This window comes from Vanessa cardui, chromosome 5 (genome assembly GCF_905220365.1).
Source record: "Vanessa cardui chromosome 5, ilVanCard2.1, whole genome shotgun sequence".
NCBI classification, from domain to species: domain Eukaryota; kingdom Metazoa; phylum Arthropoda; class Insecta; order Lepidoptera; family Nymphalidae; genus Vanessa; species Vanessa cardui.
The window spans coordinates 5804648-5825722 of NC_061127.1; the positions used below are offsets into that span (position 1 = coordinate 5804648).

A 21075-nucleotide genomic window follows, 5' to 3' on the forward strand; every position below is an offset into this window, starting at 1 on the left:
GAGCGCGTATCAATTTTTTCCGAGCTTAAACTTTCTCGATTCTATAAATATAATTAGTGCACATATGTGCGTTTATTTGTTTATATGGTATTTCATACGTAAAAATGAATGACGAAATCATTAAATATAATTTAAAGCTATTTTGAATTGTCATATTACAAGATTAACACATTCACTGCCACCTAAATTTTTCCTATGCTCATAGCGATGCCGCCATACATAAAGCCGCGAACACGCTAGGCGTGTCCCCGGCATCGCTAGATAAATTGTATGGACAAGCGTAGCGTGTCCACTGGCACAGGAACAAAAAAATGATAATTTTTTTGTTAAAACGGTCTTTGTTAGTTAATATTTCTTGTGTTATGCAATAATTAAGGTGTTTAGAATAATGTTGTCAGTGTTTTATCCTGGAATTATGACAAAAAACCGCTTTTATGGTAAGTAAACATCATAATGTAATCAGTGGTTGTAAAACTTTTTAATAAATTCCCACATATCATATTTATATTGGTGTCGAATTTGATATATACTTTTTATCGCGTTATGATTTAGTTCGTATTTCAATAAAAAAATTGTTCATGATATATACTGTTACCTGTTATCTACTGTTGTATCCCTGCAAAGGACGCGGGTCAGTTTGAAAGTAGCAAGGTATAATCAAATAAAATAAAATAGAACTTTCAATACAAATTAAAACAGAGTTTAAATTTCGCTTCATAAAGTGTCCATAAAAATCCACCTTCTTTTTTTGTTTTCTCAAATACATACTTATTAATTTCTAAAATCAATTTTTATCTCACTTGTTTCGTTCACTTTCTTATTAGTTGCTAGAAATGTTCAAAGGTCATAGGATATCGATTCGGTGCACATGTCTTGATATAATAATAAAGAACAATTAAATAAGTAATAATTAATAAACAAATAATTAAAAAATAATCAAGCTTCTTGTAAGCTAAACTCGTTTTATTGTTTCATTACTTCAATTCTTGTAACACGAATTTGAAGTTGACATGAGTTTACATTTTTAAGGTAAATCAGCCTTATTTAGTGTTTAATTTTATATATTTGGTGTATGTATGTGGTAGTTAATGATTAATCGAACTAACATATAGGTACTTGTAATACATAATCAGTATCAACATAACACAAAGTAAGACAATTTAGTATAAACTTTGTCATTAAATAGGAATGGCAGAATTACGGCTTATATAGTTTTCAACCGACTTCCAAAAGGAGGAGGTTATCAATTCGATTCAATAACTATAACTACATTATATAATCGTAAATCGACTTTTAAGTAGTCTAATATTTTTCATTTCATTTAACTTAGGAAGACTCTAAAAAATATGTTGAATACGCAATTATTTTTATTACTTTTTCGTGCATATTAATTTGTTTTAAAATAGTGTTTTGTTTGAAGTCGGTTTTTCTTTTTGTTAAAATTTTTATTTATACTACAAAGGTGTATAAATTTTTATAATAATAGATATTTGTACAAAAAAAAAATGTAACAAAGTTCCGCAAATTTGAGAAAACAATAACAAAATTAGTTCAATTTTCAACAAATTGGTAATAAGCCATAAATAAAATGTGGTTTGTTGAAAAAACAGTTTGACAATCTATGATTATCCTTAATAAGTGAACAAGCCTAGCGTGTCGCCGGCATTACGAAAGACATTTTTTTGTAAAATAAAAAAAAAATATTATTTTTAACGGGCCACTTAAAAACTCAGTAGCTTATCGCTTGAAGATTGCACACAATTAGTTTGAATGAATAATTTAGCCTAGTTTTTAAGATATCACTGAAATTCTTAGAACACGCCTAGCGTGTTCGCGGCGTGGCTATAGAAATTCGCATGAACACGCTAGGCGTGTCGCTGGCACTGAACGTGTTAAATACTGGCCAATTGATCGGATCATTATTTGTATCCTAAATAGATTACCTTATACATAATATTTTATACCTACCCACAATTAGGTACCGTAATGGATACAGGTTAAGGTGTAAGAAAATAGAAGGGTAATATTGTGCAAAAATATCATAGTTTATTTTGATGCAAGTTTGTTACCATTAAATCATTTTACATAATATCTAACAGTCATACTTTTCTAAAACTAAGTCTATGTTGTTATTTAATAGGTAAAGGCACTCATTCTTGTTATAAATATTGAATATAAACTCATGTCACCTCATTAAAATATTTTTTTACAATGATACATTTATGACTATGCTTATGTAAAATTGTTGAATAAATGTAAAGTAAATTAAATAATTACCTAACTGAATAATTAATTTGTTAATTGTAAAAGTATATACATATTATATTTATAATTCCTGTTTTCAAATAATAAGGCACCTTACTAGCAATTACCTCAAATCCAATAACTTAGTACTAAAATTAATTTAATACCTTGTAACAGAACACATCACTTGTGCTTTGTACTGCAACAACCAGTGACAAACAATAACACGGTTATATTATCTTAATAACGATCACCGATTTAAAGATTACGATCATTAAAAAAATGCTCTATTTACTATATATGTATATAAGTTACTTGTTTGAAGTCAATTGTCAGGCCATATGGTATCATAACTACAATTTTTTTACATCGATTATGATTAAGTTACTAAAATCATGTACAAGCAGACAATATTTGTATTATAATTTCTCAAATCGTTCAAGTATATAATACGATTTTTTAATGAAAATATAGAAATGAGAATTTTTACACGATAAAGCGTTACTTAAAACTAAGAATTGAAAGTATACTTTTACTTGAGCATTGCACATTATAAGTGTAGCAAGACTTAAACAGTGCTTGAAACATTCATCAAATGCAAAAATGGTAATGTATTTTTTTTTCGAGTACAAATGATTTTAAAACTCAACCAGATAATAAATAACTTCGAAAAGTACATCTTTAATAATAAGTTAAAATTAATGGAAGTACTTCTTAACTGTAAGGTGTATATTATATTATACTACGGGTAATATATTTTTTTAACAAAGCTATAATTGATTTATTAGTGTAAACTCTTGTATACAGTATATTATTATCAGACTTATCGTCTATTTTATGCAAAAACTTTTCTTTTTAATTTTGTCATGTCATTACAATCAATCCTGTTACTTCAGTCTCATAAATTGCTTATTCTTTTTCGTTTACGTCTTTCGTCTTAATAAAATGATACAGCCGTATCAATACAGCATGCAGCTATGTACAAATATAGAACACAAATATCAGAGCCAAATTAGTGTATAATATCATTCAACGGCAAATCCAGCAGTTTCTAGAACAGCTTGTTTGAGTTTGTCGTGCAACTTCTCTTTATTTGGATATGGTGGAAGATCGAGACGATTAAAACAAGTGTGAGCTTTTGGCAGCGAATCCGGTGATGCATCAGCTACCAAATGAAGGGTAAATAATCTCGGAGCAGCTGCTCCCGTGGAACCTTGCAAAGCACGGAATCCAGCGAGTGGAACTCTTCTCGAACCAGTCACGAATTGCAAAAGCCTGGCCCGCATTTCAGCGTCAAACTCTTCAACTATTTCCCAGAACCAACCGACAATTGGCGCATCTGGGTTAACATGCTTCAAGCGAGTATGACGACGCCAGTCCGCTGGGTCGAGGTCGGCTCTACCGGCGAGCAAGGGCTGCAGGTCTCGTGGAGACAGCGGCCGAAGGAGCTGCGGTGGAATGATATCTGCGAGTCCACGCTGTAAGGCGAGCCATTGACGTTCGGCGCCACGTGTGAATCTATGAGCAACGTATAGTCTTACGTAATCTCGTTTATTTGCATCTGTTACAGGTTCGTTGGTACCACCCGGCCTCAATTCCACGCTTCGTACAGCTCCGAAAGATGAACACTCGACAGAGAATGTTGTATCAATGACTCCAGCTATACTATTTTCTCTGAAATTTAAAAACTATATTTTAACTTTGGGCCTTTGAAGATTTTATATTACAGATTATTTCTGGGGTACTTAAACAATATTATAAAGGAGGAATAAAATAAAATTTATGTCTGTTATTTACATAATATATTTAAACCTCTATTATTTTCATTTGGAAGTCATATACATTTTCGAAAAAATGTAGCGTTTACTACCAAAGTAATTGATACGACTTTGTAATATACAAATACAGTATTTGTTACTGCATGATTTCGAACTTCTTATCATAAATATATAAGAATTGATTTGCGTTAAATAGCAGTCTTCAATAACAAGTTATATACTCACAACATCCAAGACAATGATCGATGTAGTTCAGGATCCACGTCACGTATATCTCTTAATGTAATTGGTCTGCCAAGCAATTGTTTGTAGAAAGGAGCTGTGAAGGCTGCGTCTAGTTGATGTCCGTGAAACAATGCTACGCCCAATATACGACCCGCAAAGTGGAAGTATGATAAATGCTCTGGGTTTACCTGAAGACAAATTGATTTTAATTATTTCATATTGATTAATAATATCATTGCACATGTATGTAAACAATAATATTTTATTTTACAATTACAATATTCGTATTTTAAATTCACTTACGCCTGAATCAGCGTTAATTTGTAATGCGTATCTGTCGTCCCCGGAATTTGCATATTGAAAAAGTCCATAGTGAGGATTAAACAATTCCCTTCCTAATAAGTGCAACCATTCTCGGGCAACACCGCCATAGTCCAGCCCTTCTTCACCGCGAAACTTCACTAGCAATCGTTTTCGCAACTCTTTGCCTCGTAACTTCATCACGAGTCGGTACGATTCTTCCAGTACTTCGTTACGTGATACCTAAAAAAGGGCAGGTAATTAAAATTTTCTCCTTTATATAGCTCTGAGTCTAACATACTTTTTTATTTTATTTAGTAACTTTAAATTTTAAATGTAAGTACAACATGAAAACTACATTCCAGCTCATATTATATAGACGAAAGCGAGTTGTTTTGTTAATATTCAACGTGTTAACAACTCAACCAATTATGATGAATTTTTGTACGATTACTATGAGGGGTACAAAAATAAATATGGATAATCCTCTCCATAACAACGACAACTTGAATTATATAGCATTAAATAGTACTTCAATTCGACAATGTCCAGTTTGTGGCTGCAGAGCCTGCAGTTCGGCACGCAGGACCCGAGCCTTGGCTGCCAAGTCGCGTTTATATTTCGGTAAAGCGTCAGAGTCTGGTGGTTCGCTACTGGCAGCAGTAGGGGTCGGAGTAGTCGGCGGCGGGCTGGTAGTCGCTGGAGGAGTTGTTTCTGTAGGTGGGGTCTGCATAAGACAGTAAAGAATATAATAAATAAATAAATATGAGACACAATCACATACATTACTCTGATCCCAATGTAAGTAGCTGAAGCACTTGTGTTATGGAAATCAGAAGTAACGACGGTACCACAAACACCCAGACCCAAGACAACATAGAAAACTAATGGTAATCTACATCGACTCGGCCAGGAATCGAACCCGGGACCTCAGAGTGGCTTAGCCATGAAAACCGGTGTACACACCACTCGACCATGGAGGTCGTCAAATTAGGTACAGTTGGTTATAGCATGTCACGATTTTTAATATAAATAAAATCATACAGATTATATCAAATCTTTGAAATTATAGTTTTCGCTAAGAGCTGACACTTGTAACTATTCTTATAAAAACAGTAATTAATATCAATATAAAAGAAGTGTATTTTTATATGTGTACAAGTACATGTCATATAAAGAGTAACTGCTGAACTTACTACTACTACTTTTCATTTTATTTAAATAGTTAATCTTATCTGAATTATAAAAATAGGCTATTTGACTGGTTTTTAAAATCCATTTCATATTATTTAGTAGAGGTTAAGGAACCCAGTAAAAGTTGATTTTTTTATTTCTAGTACATATTTGCCGGAAAATATCATATTAAAAATTCCATATTTAAATAACGCGCGAAAACGCTACTTGAACAATATGGCGCTGCAATGGGGTCGGTGACGTTACTTTACTGTATTTTAATCTGTGGTACATATAGAAGAAAAGCAAGGTGTTTACAAGAAAGTGACTTCATCATAAGCCCGGTCAATCAGGAGCGTTTTGTGTCACGTGACAAGCGTTTGAAAAAATGCATTTTTATTTATGGATTTTTGAATAAATTAAGTATTATTTTCAAGTTTCGTTAGTAAATAACCATTTTTAAACTCATAATATACACTGATTACAATAATTCACAATTTATTTTTCGCATTGTCAAATAGCCTAAAGTAAAGTAAAGTAACAGCCTGTAAATTTCCCACTGCTGAGATAAGGCCTCCTCTTCCATTAAGGAGAGGGTTTGAAACGTATTCCACCACGCTGTTCCAATGCGGGTTGGTGGAATGCACATGTGGCAGAATTTCGATGAAATTAGACACATGCAGGTTTCCTCACGATGTTTTCCTTCACCGCCGAGCACGAGATGAATTATAAACACAATTAAGCACATATATATAGTGGTGCTTGCCTGAGTTTGAACCCGCAATCATCGGTTAAGATGCACGCGTTCTAACCACTGGGCCATCTCAGCTCTTTATTATAAAAATAGAGTATAATTTATTGAACGAGTCTTACGAGGCGCGCCGAGAGCGCGAGGCGGGGGTCAGTGAACTGCGTGGTGCGGTTGTTGTGGTCGACGAAGTAGGGGCGGCCGGACGGCGCGTGGCGCATCTCCCAGCCGGGCGGCAGCGGGCCGGCCGCGGCCGAGTGGTGGCGCAGGTGCTGCGGCACGCGCGGGTCGTGCCACGTCGACGCGCCCGTCACGCTGTTGTAGAAGTACACCTGACCTTGCGCTGTCGTCCGCATCTCTGTAAAAAATGAGACAACATCACATACATTACTCTGATCCCAATGTAAGTAGCTGAAGCACTTGTGTTATGGAAATCAGAAGTAACGACGGTACCACAAACACCCAGACCCAAGACAACATAGAAAACTAATGGTAATCTACATCGACTCGGCCGGGAATCGAACCCGGGACCTCAGAGTGGCGTACCCATGAAAACCGGTGTACACACCACTCGACCACAGTGGTCGTCAGAAAGCGAATGACATAGATGATCATTACATATCATACCTTTGGTAAAATAATATTTCACAATTGACTGGTTTTTTAAATTCCATTTTATATTATTTAGTAGAAGTTAAGGAACCCAGTAAAAGTTGAGTTTTTAACTTCTAGTACATATTTGTCGAAAAATATCATATTAAAAATTACATATTTAAATAGCGCGTAAAAACGCTACTTGGACAATATGGCGCTGCAATTGGGTCGGTGACGTCACTTTCCTGTATTTTAATCTGGGGTACATATAGTAGAAAAGCCAAAGTTTACAAGAAAATGACTTCATCATAAGCCCGGCCAATCAGAAGCGCTTTGTGTCACGTGATAAACGTTTGAAAAAATGCATTTTTCTTTATGGATTTTTGAATAAATGAAGTACGATTTTCAACTTTCGATAGTAAATAACCATTTTTGAACTCATAATATACACTGATTACAATAATTCACAATTTATTTTTCGCATTGTCAAATAGCCTATTATGTGTTATACTATATTCCTTTTTTAAATCAACGACATACCATATCCGGGTGGAAGGTCAGTGGCTGCTATGGGCGTTACAGTAGACGCTGTTGTTGGCGGCTGTCGACTTCGAACTGCTGTTTGTGGTTGTGGTTCTGGTCTGAAATTCAAGATAATCTATGACATCCTACATTTCTAAATACTTGTTATACTCGGTGGTAAAGGAAATTTTCAAATGATATATAATTATATAGTATGCTTGATTTATTGTTTATATCAAATCAATTAATTTTACCTCAAAGATATGGAAGCTGCATGGCTGACATCGCTTTCTGATATGGGTGAGGATGGGGAAGCGGGTGACACTGGGGTAGTGGGTGTGACAGGACTAGTAGGGGCTGGTGAAGGTGATGAAGGGGGTGAAGAAGTTGGTTGGGGCGATGCTGGATTCTGTTCAGCAGGACGATCCCATTGTGTACGACGTAACGCATGATTCACATAGTACGGCCTGAAATAAAGAATATTTGTATTGAAAATTGGTTTTAACATAAGGTAAACCGGTACGGGCAAAACTCGAGCCATTCGTACTGACGACCAATTTATTTAATGTGGGAAGAGATAGAGATATGCTCAAAGATGCATTAAGGAGCGTGTTTCTTTTGAAGGCAATTCGTTTCTAGTAGTGGTGCGTTTCGATGATCATATTGAACTTGTGTACATTGTCATGGTTCATCAAAACGATAGAAGATGTGATTTGATGGCACAACTTTGTATAACAAAGGGGTTAAGTGGCGAAAATTCTACTATAATGCAAGATAATGCTTCACTCCAAGCTGCTGCACAATAGGCTATTTGACTGGTTTTTGAAACCAATTTTATATTATTTAGTAGAGGTTAAGGAACCCTGTAAAAGTAGATTTTTTTATTTCTAGTACATATTTGCTGAAAAATATCCTATTAAAAATTCCATATTTAAATAACGCGCGAAAACGCTACTTGGACAATATGGCGCTGCAAAGGGGTCGGTGACGTCACTTTGCTGTATTTTAATCTGTGGTAAATATAGTAAAAGAGCAAGGTTTACAAGAAAGTGACTTCATCATAGGCCCGGCCAATTAAAATAATTCACAATTTATTTTTTGCATTGTCAAATAGCCTATTGCGACACTATTACAAAGAGGATGAAGAATTGCAGCTTATGACTTCATCAATAGTATGTAAAAAATAACTTCATTAGTATTTTAATCAAATTAATACTCTTCTTTTCTTAGTCAGTATTGTTTACAATACTTATTTGCTTAATGATTATGAATCATTACTTTATTGAAGATGTAACTTTAAATAAACGATGATTCAGTTTAAGTATGTATAAAAAATACTGAGAAATATATTTATTTAAATTACCTGCCACTGGATGTAAATCTCTCTTCCCAATGCGGTGGCAGTGGTAAATTGGAACTGCTTGAATTCACTGGTGGGTCTCTGGGAGCACGTACATCGCCAGCTGGGCCCACCACGGCTAGAGGTGATCCCTCCCCAGCGGCGGACGCGGGTTCTCCTCTCGCACCATCACGAGATAACAAAGATACAATAACTTGACCTCGTACTCCACATGTCTCTCCCGAATTGTCTTCGCACAGTTCAAGACATTGATCTGAAAATTCATGAGTTGAAGGAAAAAGTGTAATTATTACATTGATTAAATCTTTATTCAATTTCAATCTTGATGTCATACACAAATTAAAAATCATTATTAAGTAAAAGTTATTACTTACATCCTGTGTCTTTTAATTTATGTACTGTGGAGGGCAGAATACGAACACAACCAAGAAAACCAGAACCTTGTCGTTTGTGAATTTTACGCTCATTCCATACACTGAAAAAAGAATTGTCATTTATAGAGTTAAATTCCTTTAAATGGTATTAGATCACTGGTCAAATTTTTTTTACTCAATTTCCAATGGGGTATTGATAAGCAAAAAGTCTACATGTACACTTTGTATGGCATGGAATATAACACTGCCAACTTCCTCATGATGATGTTGACTTGACCAATTATGGCCACTTCGGCTAATCTCAAGGGAGAACAGATGTGCAGGACAAAGGTATAATAGTGTACAAGTGTATGAGTGTGTGTGTGTAAACACAGGTACAGTTTCATAATCCTATGAGACAGTAAATTCAACTCAACCAGAAGAATTCAGATAATGTGTACACACCTCCAACATCCAGACTCTAGGCTTTAAGGAAAAAACCAATAGAAAAACCCAATAACTTTATTAGGCAAATTAGGGATTTGAACCCAGAAACTAAGGATCTGTAGCCCTATAAATATCACTAGGCCAGCTATTGTTAAATTCCAATGTCTCAAATGTGGATTTGAAACAGAGCCTCTTTCTATAGGTGGGACACTCATAAGAAATATAATAACAAGATTCAATATTTACCTTATAGTAATTCCATCACCTTTAGTTAGATACAGGTCATAATGTGTATTCCATTTTGGATCCAATGTAGCTTTAACAGCATTTGTAGAGTAAACTTGACCACTGCCATCAACTGATATTTTTGCAAATGGATCAGGTAGGCCTGTAAAAATAAGGTAATAAATTAAAAAAGTAGGAAAATTATAACACAAACGATATTATTATTTATTAACAATTTGAAAAAATTAAATAAATTCTTGATGACACTTAAATTTCTATAATGTGATTTTTTTACGTTTGGGCCCGTGGCATTGCTCACATTTTCAGTAAGACACACATTTATATTTATTTATAGGGTTTTTATAACAGTACCTGATGACAGGGTCTTCATCAGGTATTGTGTATAAAAACCCTATGTCCTTCCGTAGGTTCATGTGCACTCATACCAATTTAGAAAAATATCACAGATACAGCAAAGTTATTGCCATATTTATATTAATAGTAGTTGATAAAGTAGATTAGAGAGTTTCTGACTGAGGTGATGCACAAATACGTTGTTATATTCTCAGAATCAAAAGTAGTTCCGAACATAATAAAACAAAAATGTCATTGAAAGAAACACTAAATGATTTAAAATATATATATTTAATTACATCAAACACATAAATGTGATAAAATATTTAGTTATTTCTTATTTATCTCTGCTCACATAGGGTTGCTGTTTCATCGGTATATGAGACTTAGGAAATACTTCATTCATCACTTGTGTTTGTGAACAAATGTAGTTGTTCTGAGCAAATTTAAAATTCTTTTTTTAAATATAATATTCTCTACTATTTCAGAATTACGCTGAATTTAACATTTTGTTCATTTGTATGTAAATACATGTGTCAATAAGTATCCTTATATTTTTTTGCAATGGTTTTTGTGCATTATAATATAAATTTAAACAACATAACAATGTGAATTAAACATTTAATTTTGATTATATAAATTATGTGAAGAAAATCTACCGAGTCTATCCTTTAATCACCAAATAATTTATAAATGTAGCAGTTACATATAATTTGTATTTTAAATTTACTATTAACTCATTTCTATTAAAAAATGGTTTTCTTAATTGTTATTCCATACATATTGCAGTTATTTACATGTGAAATATGGTTTTTTATGTTTATACCACAATGCTCATAGACCCATGTAATTTATATTTATAATAGATATTTGTTAAACAAAGACGAATTGTAATTTAATAGAGATTTATTAACACAAAATAATATTTATATTACTTCCTAATGTTTGTGTATCATATGATTGTAGTACTTCCTGTGAAATTATTCATTATAAGTATTAAATTAACTACATGGATTTATGTTTATATAAAGAATTAAAAACTTACGAAATAAGTCTCTCCGAACCAAATTTCTTGCGCAGAGAACTAAAAAGAAAATAATCACGTTAATTAGGGAGTGACAGTCATTCTAAAATTCACATCAAGTTTTGGAGCAGAAATCAGTGAAAGGATCAATTACTTACTTGTTAGTCGAATTTTTAGAGCTCCATATTTACGATTCGACACCGGAGTAGACATTATTCTTTATATCAACTTATCATAACCGTAACAATTATTTATTTATTATTAAATATCGTATTTAATTTACAAACTTACAAACCACCATTTTTATTCACATCTATTTTTTTAATTGCCAGTTGCCACTTGCCACTAACTAAGTTGCCAGAATTGCTTCTCGCCATATTGCAATAATGTTGTTCTTGTTGAATTTACAATTAATTAATTAAAACGATCATTAGTATTATAATCATAATAAATACTAAAAAAGATTGAGTAAAATAATAAACAATCTTTTCATTTTCATTTGAATAAGAAAGTTAGAAAACCATAGACTTTATTTAGAGTAACTTGAAATGTCAAATTTGTTTTTATCAAAGAATACCTATGTAAGATAAGGTTGTTTACTATCTTCAAAAACATAAATATAGACAGTTTGTAAAACTTAAACTATTTTATCAAATTAATTTTTACGTCGTAAGTTTACATCAATTTATGTAATTCTTTATATATAACTGCAAAAATAAGCCTTATTTAACATAAAACATATTATACATAAACGTTACATTAAATGCACTTTGTAATTATATTGTATACTGAATAATCCAGCGTTTTATTGTTATTTGATAAATAATCATTGTTTGTCTGATAACATTTGTGTGATAACATGAGTCTACTTATACTACTACTATAATTAAATTACATTATTATCTAACAGACAGTTATAAGGTGTAAAAATTCTTTAGAAACCTATAAATGGAGCCTATTATTATTGTTCATGGTGGTGCTGGGGATATTCCGCAAAGTCGTGTTCAAGGGAAATTAAATGGAGTTAAAGCTTCTGCAGCTGTTGGTCAAAAAATATTAGCACAAGGAGGCACTGCCTTAGACGCTGTAGAAGCAGCAGTTGTACTCATGGAAAAAGATGAATATTTTAATGCTGGTTTGATTTTTTTAATAAAATATGTATACATGTATTTAATTAAATATATATTTTCATCTTTTTATTTTTATCTCTTAACTTCTTTGTAGGCTATGGATCTGTATTAAATTTGAAAGGCCAAGTTGAAATGGAAGCTAGTATTATGTGTGGGAAAAATCTTGATGTTGGAGCAGTTACTCTTATTAAAGATTTTCTTCATCCAATTAGTATTGCTCACAAAGTTCTCACAAATTCCCCTCATTCATTGCTGGGTGGTGAAGGAGCTAAAATGTTTGCCTTGGAAATGGTGATTTGTCCTCACAAAAAAGAATCATATTACATTAAAAGTTTATTTGTATTTTATGATATATTGTCTTTTTCTGATTCAGGGATTCCCTACAGTTCCTCCTGAATCTTTAATAAGTGAAAATGCAAAAAGTGCTTTAGCTGAATTTTTAAAGCATGGTGAATTTGGTAGAACCGAAATAGGATTAAGAGATGAGGTATTATGAATTAACTTGTAAATATAAACATTTCAGAAGTTAACTGAATAATACATTCATTGATATAATTATTAATACCACATATCACAAAATATATATTTTTCCATATTTACTGATTTATATATTGGGATTGATTATGATATCTATTGATTTGAATTTACAGGGTGGTGTTGGCACAGTGGGCGCTGTTGCAATTGATTGTAATGGTCATATCGCTGTGGCTACTAGTACTGGTGGAATGAGTGGAAAAGCTGTTGGTCGTATTGGTGATACCCCACAAATAGGTAGTGGTACTTATGCTGATGATAATATTGGAGGAGTTTCTACAACAGGTTTGTAATGTATTATATTTTTACTCTTAATTTTGTAAATAATGATAATTTTGATATCTAAACTTAAAATAATATTAATAAACATAAAAAATATATATATTTATTTTTACGCAGGCCATGGGGAATCTATTCTTAAATACTGTTTAGCTCACAGTATAATCAAACTAATGCAAAGCGGAAATGATGCAAATACAGCAACTAAATTAGCTGTCAATGGTGAGTGCTATTGTTCAATAACTCCACTTTACTGTGGGGACCTCCTTTGCTTTTAAGGCTTCGAATTTATACAATATGCTGCTTTGATGTGAGTTGATATTCTTTCGTAAATACCAAGATTATTTACTAATTGTATCTATTTATCTGGCAGGAATGACTGAAAGGCTCAAGAATACAGCAGGTGCAATAACTTTGTCTAAGAGTGGTGATGTTGGAATTAATTTTAGCTCGAAGAGAATGGCTTGGGCTTATATTAGATCGAACAAAATATATTTTGGAATAGAAAAAGATGAAATCCTTGAAGAGGATTACGTATCCATATAAGCATTTTTTTTAAACATTATACAATAATATATAAAGGAATTTTATATTTTGCATGTTGTCCATATAGACCTATGTTATTTTTTATTGATAAAATTATACAAATTATAAAAGGCTCAATGTTAAAAAGTGATATTTTTATGAAATTAATAAATAAATTTATAACCATTTTTACTTTTACTTACTACAAATTTTATAAAGACAAATAGGGAAGATGCAACATTTTTATTTTTGTATTTATTTTAAAACACTACATGTAGGAAAGACCACAAGTATATTAAAAATCTAAAATTCTGTAAATTGCTGCGAAAAATGCGATTTCAAAATGTCAATTTAAATTTTCGCACCAAAACGGACCTATATATCATATGACGTCATTGCTGTCTGTCACTGGCCCACTGATCGTACTTGTCCTCAATAGCTTTCATACTAATGCACTTCTTCTCGACCTTTGAGATACGTTTTTATAAATATTTTAAACGGACTATCGATAGTCCTTAAGGAGGCTTTGTTCACGTATGTTTTGTGCGACTTCAACAAAGTTTTCAAATAAATGGTTTTTGACTGGACCTTTTGACACAAAACCGAGTTAAAAATGGTTTCAAGCTTACAAGAGGAATCTGGAGTCTGCTTTGACAAACCCAACTTCCCTTTTAATTCGAAAAACGCAATTAGTTTTCGTTTTTAAATGTTATTTTTTTTTTCAACTTCAAACTCAAATAAGTAGTCATAACAAGAGTGACGTCACTGAACGCTAATAAAGCCCATTAGGCCCATTACACAACGAAAATAAGAGATAAGGAACAAGAATAGCGGAATCTTCAGAAATAAGAATAAAATTTCCGTCGCGGTGGGAATTTGTGTCTTATTTCTTATAGCCAGCGCAGGGCATTTTTTCAATTTTTATTTATTTAATACGTACAAATAAAATTCACTTTTAATTTTTAAAATTTAATTTTAAAGTAAATCCTTGAACTTAAAGTTGATATATATGGTTTAGCTGTTAAAAGGTACTTAACACTGAACTATCCGTATTTGCCGCTCTTACGTCACACCATGGCGGCTCGTGTTGTAGGTCACGTGACATGTAGATTAGAAATTACGACTTTTAAATTCAGTATAATAAAGTGATAATGTGTTTTTATGAATCAAAATCTGAATTTTAAGTATATTTATATAGTCTTTAAGTTTATTTATATTGAAAATACATAAAGAAGCCTTTTTATTAATATTTCATTAGTAACTTTTCAAATACATTAATTAAAAGGAAAAGTTAATTTCATAATAAATATTTTTATAATTCTTCCGCTAGCGTCATGTTTCAATATAATAATAATAATTTCATATTGATCAAACATTTTACAGTTTTTTTTTATATTTATGTCTGCTATTACATCAATACTTTTCATTCTGTTTTGTATTTCTATTTATTTAACTGTGTTACCTATCATTATCGAATATTGACATTGACATTTCATAATCAGGTGTTTTTGACAGCGAATATAAAATTGTAATCCACAATTGATTTCAAATAAAGAAAATATAAATAATAAATACAGACGTTTATTTGTAACTTTGAAATTGTGATACTAGTATAAATTCAGATTAATATCTTCATGCATTAGAGTTCAAAATGTCATTTCGATTTAAACCAACGGAATTACAACATTTTAATTGGATGTTTAATCTAGCACCATGTTTTCCTGTTAATGCCTCAAAAATAAATATTATAAATGAACCTAACAAATTCTATGACACCATTTACGAAAGATTTAAAAATGCTAAACGTAGAATATCTTTAGCAAGTTTATACATAGGCACGGGTGAATTAGAAAAAAAATTGTTAGAGATTACAGTACATAACGTTCGAAATACGAAAGATTTAAATTTTCATGTTTTACTTGATTATCAACGAGGTACCCGGGGCAAAGATAACTCACAAACATTATTCCGTCAATTTGTAAATGGTATTTCTGATAGATGCCATTTAGCTTTGTATCAAACACCAAGACTTCATGGAACATGGTCTAAAGCTCTTCCCTCTCGCTACAACGAGATTGTCGGTCTTCAACATATGAAGCTGTACATTGCTGATGATTCTATAATATTGAGTGGAGCAAATTGTTCAAATGACTATTTTCAACAAAGACAGGATCGTTACATAGAAATTGAGGATCAAGATTTAGCAAATTTTTATTGTGAACTAATAGGTATGCTAACAGTAAGTTATTGTATAAATTTTTTTTTATTAAAATTTATTCAATAAATTTTTAAATATTATGTAATATACATTATAAGTAAACAACAGATTTTTGATAAACATTACTATTTGATAAGCATTAATTATAGTATTTTCCTTCCAGATGAAGTAGCAAAGCATAGTAAACTAGATCAATCTGATCCGATAACTAGTAATATATCTAAAGAAGTTGTTATAAAACAAGTCAATCAAAATATTAAATATCTAATTAATAAATGGAAAGACAGACAAGCTTCTAAATTATCATCTCTCAATGAAAGTAAGTATAGAACAGTTACCTAATTGTATGTCATTTTTATATTATCTATGTGGTCTATTGTAATGCATTATATTGCTTCCCTTGAGGTATTACAGACAAAGACACCTGGATATTTCCTCTGATACAAATGGGAGAATTCAACATAAATCAAGACGAACAAGCTACTTGTGAAATTTTGTCTTCAGCACCAGAGGGATCTCTATTTCGTTTAGCAACTGGCTATTTTAATTTGACTGAAAAATATGCTGATATATTACTCAGACAATGTAAAGCGAGTATAAGTCTATTAATGGCACATCCAAATGTAAGTATTTATGCAATATTTTTTTTAATTAAAAAAATTATATTTGTTTTTATTATAATGAATTAAGTTAGTTATTCTTCAATCAGTTTATTCAACAAATATTTTACGAAATCGAAAATTTATGAAAGTTAAAAAATAAGACAATACTATACTCAAGACTAGTTTATCAATGTTCCAAAATGTACTCATTTAGATAATAATAAGTATTTTTTTTTTTATTTATGGCATAGGTTGGCGGACGAGCATATGGGCCACCTGATGGTAAGTGGTCACCATCGCCCATAGACATTAACGCTGTAAGAATTATTAACTATTCCTTACATCGTCAATGTGCCACCAACCTTGGGAACTAAGATGTTATGTCCCTTGTGCCTGTAGTTACACTGGCTCACTCACCCTTCAGACCGGAACACAACAATACTGAGTAATGTTGTTTGGTGGTAGAATAACTGATGAGTGGGTGGTACCTACCCAGACGGGCTTGCACAAAGCCCTACCACCAAGTATGAGTTACAAGAAAATAATTATTCTCTTAAATGTTTTAGGCTAATGGATTCATGGGGGCTGCAGGACCGGCTGGTGGTATACCTCATGCTTATTCATTAATAGCTAGGAAGTAAGTGAGAATATTACCAATGAAAGCATTTTCAAGTTTTGCGTCTTTTAAATTTGTCTATTTATAATTAATGCGTGAAATATTGTATTCTTTACTTTTATTTGTAGATTTTGGCAGCAAGTTGTTAACTTTGGCCAAATGGACAGAGTGCAGATATTGGAATATGAAAGAACAGGATGGACTTTTCATGCAAAGGGATTATGGTCAGTTATAAGACAATTCTTGTTGTGTTTATTTATTGTAGTAGTAGTATGAAATATATTAAACAATTTTAATAAATCAGACATTTCAAGTGAAATAATAACATCCTTATTGTACATATGATACAATTATAATATTGGGAAGAGGTATAATTTCTTAGTTGAAGAAGAAGAAAGCTATTTTATTCTTGAGAGCTGTTAGGTATAAATTTTATTTACACAACTTCTTCTTTCTTTTTATTAATAAATTAAACTGTGAATTCTAATATGCAGTAATGTGTAGTGAAGCATCATATGATACGTCTTCACTGCTTCTTCTATTCAGAAGATGTAGATATTTCGCAGTAGTAATGCAATTATGGGCTGTTATTACCTACCTTATCTTACCTTATACCTTAGCTACACAAGTAGCTAAGGTTAAAGCCAAATATTCAGGGATTTTCGTTAACACTTAGGAAGTCTATGGTAATTCTATTCGGCATTTTTACCTTCGTAAAATGTAACTAAATACATAGTAATACAATTTTCATTTAATGGTTGATAAACTTTCCTACATTTCAGACGGCCTCAAGGTGTGTTTGAGGATTGTGTGTGAATGATTTGATAAACAAACATAATATAAAACAACAAATATAATAATAATATATATTAATAAATATTATTCAAACCAATGATATTCTAATAAACAGATATGTTATACCCATACTAAACAACAGAAAAAAGTGTGCCGCGCCGGGGACCGTTTATTTTAAATTTCGTTACAAAAAAGGATAGCTTGATAAAAACAATAAGTAAAAGGGATAACTAGATGTTTTAATTACGCAAAATATATTACTACATAATTATGATGTATTATAACGTATTACTGGCATAATTATGATGAAAACGACTAAAGGCAAACGTCCCAATTAGGACGTTTTCTAGTCTTTACTTTTTGCGCGTTAATGAATTAAAATATTATAATGATTTATGTTCCAGGTACTATCCGCCGAGTAGCAATGTGCCGTGGGCGACGGTGGTGGGTTCTGCTAATTTGGGAGAACGTTCAGTTCGGCGGGATCTTGAAGCTCAGGCTGCAATATTTACTTCTTCACTCGATTTACAAGTAAATACTAGCTTTTACGACTTTACCGAACATTCTCGTGTCTTCAATTGAGTTGGCTCATGGCATGGTTAATAAGTTGCAGAGTACCTCTGCCCGTAACTTTACTTCTGATAAATGTCATGTGCGCTCGTGACGTTACTACCGGGTCCTCACTTTTAGACTATTAAGCCTGTTCTGTTAAGAATTCTCTATGACGGGCTGGGGGGGGGGGGGGGGTCTGACTAGGTAGGGGATGACATTCGCACACTCTCTTTTTGCTTACTTTAATACAATGAAGGGACAGCAATCCGATGTGACTGCACAGATTATAAGTCGGTGTTTTTCATTTGTTCTATGTCAACAGTGTGGGAATTTCTTGGCATCATTACTTTATTGGCCGAATATACTGTCAAATGAGCTGGCTGCTATAATTATAATTGTATGTTATATTAAAAACATTCTACATTCTATAATTAATTGTTCCCAACAGGAAAGACTTCACAATGAGTGTTCAAGACTTCACGACTATGCTTCTGAATGTAGCACAGACTTGCAGAAGAGACAGGCGCCGCTTTGGGTGCGGGCTACTGTAGGATTATTTAGAACATATTTTTAAATGTAATTTTATTTTTAATGGAACTTACCTTGACATACCTTGTATATGTTCCTTTTAAATATTGTAAGTTCCAGAACTTGTAAATTAGTTGTCGTCGCTGTTGTGTAATTCAAGTTAATTACTAAAGGCAAGGTTACCTCAAACCAAATATATGCTAAGTTCGCCTGCCTTTTTCAATTAGGACGCAACTTATTAGCAAAAGACTAAGAAAGAAAGTTAATTTACTTTTACTCTCATAATGTTTATGAGAGGGAAAAAATAAAACTTATGTGGTATATAATAAGCAGGTGATTGTTACAGGTCCCTGTTTCAAGTTAATTTTATACAATAAATTTTATTATTTTCGTATAATTTTACATAAGTAGTTTTATATATGTTATACCTAATTTTCGCTGAAACTTAGTATTTTTTTACAAAGTTTCAAATTAAAATCACAAATTGAGCATGGAGCTATGACGGCAAGGGCGTAGCCAGGATTCTATACAGGGGGGGGCAGATTAGCAAAATCCCATACTACATTGTTTTAATCGTGATTTTTAACATATGAGTATCTAACATTGGTGGTGGAGGTGAGGTAAACATTAAAAACAAATATAACAATAAGAAACAGCTTTATTATTTGAAGAGTAATCTGCGCGGTTCTTCACAAAATTTATTAAAAACTTCTCTTACAATTTCATCTTTTTTTTCTTGGACAATTTTCCGGTGTACGCTTAACATACATAGCCCGTTTAAACGGTTTTCGGTCATTGTAGACCTCAGCCACGTTTTGATACGTCTCAGGGTAGAAAAAGACCTTTCTATATTACTTGTTGTACACGGTTGTGCCAACAAAATAAGTATGGCTTTTTTGGTTGTCGGGAAGAAAGTGTCCGCCTCCTTTAATACATCAATAAAATCTAATTTTTCTAGAGCGTCTTTTTCCATACCTTTATCCTTCCAAAGTTTATACCATAATTCCGCTTCATGCTCAAAAAGAAGAAGATCATAGTACTGGCAGAAATCTTGCGATTTTTCTTTAAAATCAACCAGTGACATATTTAACATTGAACTTGGATGTATCGACATTAAACTAAAAGCTGGTAAATGTTCATTAGAAAAACGCTGGTCGAGTGCGGATATCAAAGAATCTAAATAAGGAATGATAATTGATCGCTTCCAAAAATCGCATGAACTCTCAGCTGGGTGATTGGACCTATGTTGTTGGTGACATACAATACGCGGGATTTGCAAATCACTGCCAATGGCAGTTGCAGTTCTACGTGAAATGTCTAAAATAATCTGACTCTCTTTGTCTGCGTTACCACGATGATCTCTAATAACAGAAATAATTCTCTTGATATGATTCACACACGTGTACATATCGATATTCTTCGATTGTAATGCATTTGCAACAGGTTCCAATATACTTGAATATTTGGCTATCAATGTAACGCATATAATGAATACTGATTTAGTAGCAGCACAGTGTAACTGATAGGCGCTTTTTCTTGCAGCAGCATTTCCTTCTGTAGATATATTTGCAAGTCCATTAATAATTTCTTCAAAATGTTTGTTGAAAATTGCAATACTCTTATATTTTTGCGACCAGCGTGTCTCACATAAAGCCGGAATATTGGGAACATATTTCCTCCTTAAAGAAGATTCTCGGAAAAAGTTAATTATATCTTTTATCGTGCCGATTGTGTTCCGTATTTCTGGCACTTGATTCAAATCATTTATTACTAAATTAAGCCTGTGACTTGCACAATGAAAATATAAGGCTTTTTTATATTTCTCTCTCAGTTTTTTTTGAACGCCCCCAATACTTCCAGCCATTGTAGAACACCCATCGTAACCTTGACCAATGCACCTATCAGGTTCAAGTCCTACGTTTTCTAAAAACTTATCAATTGCTGACGCT

The 21075-nt window shown here is 32.5% G+C and overlaps 3 protein-coding genes across 4 annotated transcripts; 2 read left to right on the forward strand and 1 right to left on the reverse strand.

Moving 5' to 3' along the window:
* Window positions 1-2024: 2024 nt before the first annotated feature.
* Window positions 2025-11691, reverse strand: LOC124529723 (E3 ubiquitin-protein ligase SMURF2). The gene is made up of 12 exons (XM_047103619.1): window positions 11506-11691; window positions 11369-11407; window positions 9991-10132; window positions 9319-9419; window positions 8948-9197; window positions 7839-8051; window positions 7603-7703; window positions 6594-6826; window positions 5080-5274; window positions 4551-4790; window positions 4248-4435; window positions 2025-3918 (listed from the first exon to the last, which is right to left on the reverse strand). Exons 1-12 carry the CDS (start codon window positions 11558-11560, stop codon window positions 3270-3272), a joined length of 2406 nt encoding a protein of 801 aa, XP_046959575.1. The 5' UTR covers window positions 11561-11691; the 3' UTR covers window positions 2025-3269.
* A 236-nt stretch (window positions 11692-11927) lies between these two features.
* LOC124529700 (probable isoaspartyl peptidase/L-asparaginase GA20639) lies at window positions 11928-13959 on the forward strand. Of its 2 annotated transcripts, XM_047103573.1 has the most exons (7): window positions 11928-12016; window positions 12286-12482; window positions 12572-12768; window positions 12851-12964; window positions 13128-13296; window positions 13411-13512; window positions 13664-13959. In XM_047103573.1, exons 2-7 carry the CDS (start codon window positions 12296-12298, stop codon window positions 13834-13836), a joined length of 942 nt encoding a protein of 313 aa, XP_046959529.1. In that variant the 5' UTR covers window positions 11928-12016; window positions 12286-12295; the 3' UTR covers window positions 13837-13959. The 2 variants fall into 2 exon arrangements, with proteins under 2 accessions (XP_046959529.1, XP_046959528.1); XM_047103572.1 differs by lacking the exon at window positions 11928-12016 and having other exon boundaries at window positions 12120-12482.
* Window positions 13960-15320: 1361 nt separating this feature from the next.
* Window positions 15321-19382, forward strand: LOC124529585 (CDP-diacylglycerol--glycerol-3-phosphate 3-phosphatidyltransferase, mitochondrial). The gene is made up of 7 exons (XM_047103364.1): window positions 15321-16043; window positions 16197-16352; window positions 16439-16656; window positions 17202-17272; window positions 17380-17475; window positions 18451-18577; window positions 19047-19382. The coding sequence occupies exons 1-7, from the start codon at window positions 15467-15469 to the stop codon at window positions 19170-19172; spliced, it is 1371 nt and encodes a 456-aa protein (XP_046959320.1). The 5' UTR covers window positions 15321-15466; the 3' UTR covers window positions 19173-19382.
* The last annotated feature ends 1693 nt before the right edge of the window (window positions 19383-21075 follow it).

Bases quoted from the DNA above. Each gene is read 5' to 3' on its own strand.
- LOC124529723 (XM_047103619.1), bottom strand. From the start codon at position 11,560: ATGTCTACTCCGGTGTCGAATCGTAAATATGGAGCTCTAAAAATTCGA. The intron at 11,408-11,505 runs GTAAGTAATTGA...TTTTCTTTTTAG, and splicing joins TCTAAAAATTCGACTAACAA to TTCTCTGCGCAAGAAATTTG. The intron at 4,436-4,550 runs GTAAGTGAATTT...ATTTGTCTTCAG, and splicing joins AAATTAACGCTGATTCAGGC to GTAAACCCAGAGCATTTATC.
- LOC124529700 (XM_047103573.1), top strand. From the start codon at position 12,296: ATGGAGCCTATTATTATTGTTCATGGTGGTGCTGGGGATATTCCGCAA. The intron at 12,483-12,571 runs GTTTGATTTTTT...ACTTCTTTGTAG, and splicing joins AGATGAATATTTTAATGCTG to GCTATGGATCTGTATTAAAT. The intron at 13,513-13,663 runs GTGAGTGCTATT...TTTATCTGGCAG, and splicing joins AACTAAATTAGCTGTCAATG to GAATGACTGAAAGGCTCAAG.
- LOC124529585 (XM_047103364.1), top strand. From the start codon at position 15,467: ATGTCATTTCGATTTAAACCAACGGAATTACAACATTTTAATTGGATG. The intron at 16,044-16,196 runs GTATGCTAACAG...TTTTCCTTCCAG, and splicing joins TTTTTATTGTGAACTAATAG to ATGAAGTAGCAAAGCATAGT. The intron at 17,273-17,379 runs GTAAGTGAGAAT...TTTTATTTGTAG, and splicing joins TATTCATTAATAGCTAGGAA to ATTTTGGCAGCAAGTTGTTA.